General features: G+C 32.8%; 1 protein-coding gene across 1 annotated transcript; it reads right to left on the bottom strand.

Moving 5' to 3' along the window:
- Positions 1-622: 622 nt before the first annotated feature.
- On the bottom strand, positions 623-1588 carry LOC116144466 (protein IN CHLOROPLAST ATPASE BIOGENESIS, chloroplastic-like; the record flags this gene model as incomplete). Its single annotated transcript, XM_031429904.1, has 4 exons — positions 623-973; positions 1072-1182; positions 1295-1376; positions 1485-1588. Coding segments are annotated over 4 exons (438 nt in total), but the record flags the coding sequence as incomplete, so codon positions are not given.
- Positions 1589-1723: the final 135 nt, after the last annotated feature.

Raw genomic sequence — 1723 nt, 5'->3', positions numbered from 1 at the left:
TCAAAGAAGAGAAATGAGAATGGTTAGGGTTTCGAAAAATTGGTAAGTTATAGGTATAGTTCTTTCAAACTTCAAGGGCATTTTTGTTCTAAAATATTATTAAACAAGGTTACAAACAGAAATTTCTGCTAAAACGACATGTTTGTTATTAGGCAAATATTTAAGGGGAAATCTATCCCAAGTGACTAATATGTACAAATTTGGAACAAAAATAAGATACATCTGATAATGGTAAAAAAACCACCCCTAGACTAGGTTATCTGATTACCCCAAAGTTGACCCACAGTGTTCACTATTGGTAAATACAAATTACCATCAACTTTTTTAACCTTCAAACCAAACATGGGAATTTCCGAAAAAAAAAAATATAGATAACAACATTTATCCCCAACCAACCACACCCTAAATATTAGTGTAAAATAATAGAATGAAGAAAATTCATTTTTCAATGTTACATAATTTTTAGTTTTAAAAGTAGTTTTTAATTATTAATATCAAACATATCTTTAGATATAAAAAAAAAATAAATAAATAAAAAAGAGTTGAATGGAACTCAAATATATACTTTGATAAAGTACAAATGATCTTAAATTATCTTATATATCAAAATTTTGTTCTCTAAAGAGCAATGAATCTGAAGTAGAGAGAATTTTAAATTCTAAGCTTATCTGAAGAACTACAAGTTTTCTCTCAAGGATCAACTACTGATACAAGTTAAAGGTCAGAGCAAATAAACAGAACCCAAAAGTTACAAATAAAATTTGAATTTCTAAAATTTCAATGGTACATATGAAATCTAGATTGCTATCAATCTCGTACAAGTTCACAATACTCAATCTCTGTAAGACACAAATGTTGAAATATAAAAGAGTCCGGCCTCCCTGTAGCACTCGGCAATGCGTTCCACAAAGGCATCCCAATTGCCATCTACGGAAGCTAAATCCAATAGAAATGCAGCTTCATCCAAAGCAATCTGCAAATTTGAATAAGAAAAATGACAATACGCTAATCATCATCTAACTTTCCTTAATCTCTGTGCAAATTAAGAAATAATAAAACCAGTTATTATACCTGAGCAGCTGGCTTCCCCTTGTTTAAATCTTCCTGTTTTCCCTCTTCTGTTACTTTTTCTTTGATATACTCAATTTGCTCATCCTCCCATTGTGCTATTTGAGCAACTTCCTGAACAGAAACTAACCCTTTAACTCCAAGAACTGGAGAAAGTAAAAATATAAAGATGAGAAGGCATAGAGTGTAGACAAAAGAAGAAAAACAATTATTCCCGGTGCCATACTTGGTACTTGCAACCCAGAGTCCACCATGGTAATTTTAAAGCCCCCCTGGCGGCATCTTTAGCTTCTAGATTACGTCCAACCCTATAAAATGCAGAAAAAAGGGATTCTTAAAATATAACAACACATTTGCGAATTGAATTATGCAACATAAACTGTAAGAGATAATTATAGGATAAAATTCCTACGAACTTTAACAAAACCTGTGCATTGAAAACAAAAGGCCGTGCAAATCCTGGAAAATGATCTTTCTTTGTATAGAATTCCCCCGTCACCAGAGCCGAGACCTTCGACGATCAAGTATTAACATCAGCAATATAAACTCAGAAATTGTTAGGCCACCAATTATTATGAAATATCGCAAGCCAGGCAGAGGGACGTTGGGTGTGAAAAAAGGGAAGGGGAATTAGTTAGTGGAGTGTATACGTGTC

This window comes from Pistacia vera, unplaced genomic scaffold, assembly GCF_008641045.1.
Source record: "Pistacia vera cultivar Batoury unplaced genomic scaffold, PisVer_v2 Contig446, whole genome shotgun sequence".
In the NCBI taxonomy this organism is placed as follows: Eukaryota; Viridiplantae; Streptophyta; class Magnoliopsida; order Sapindales; family Anacardiaceae; genus Pistacia; species Pistacia vera.
This window is presented reverse-complemented; position numbering and strand designations above follow the sequence as displayed.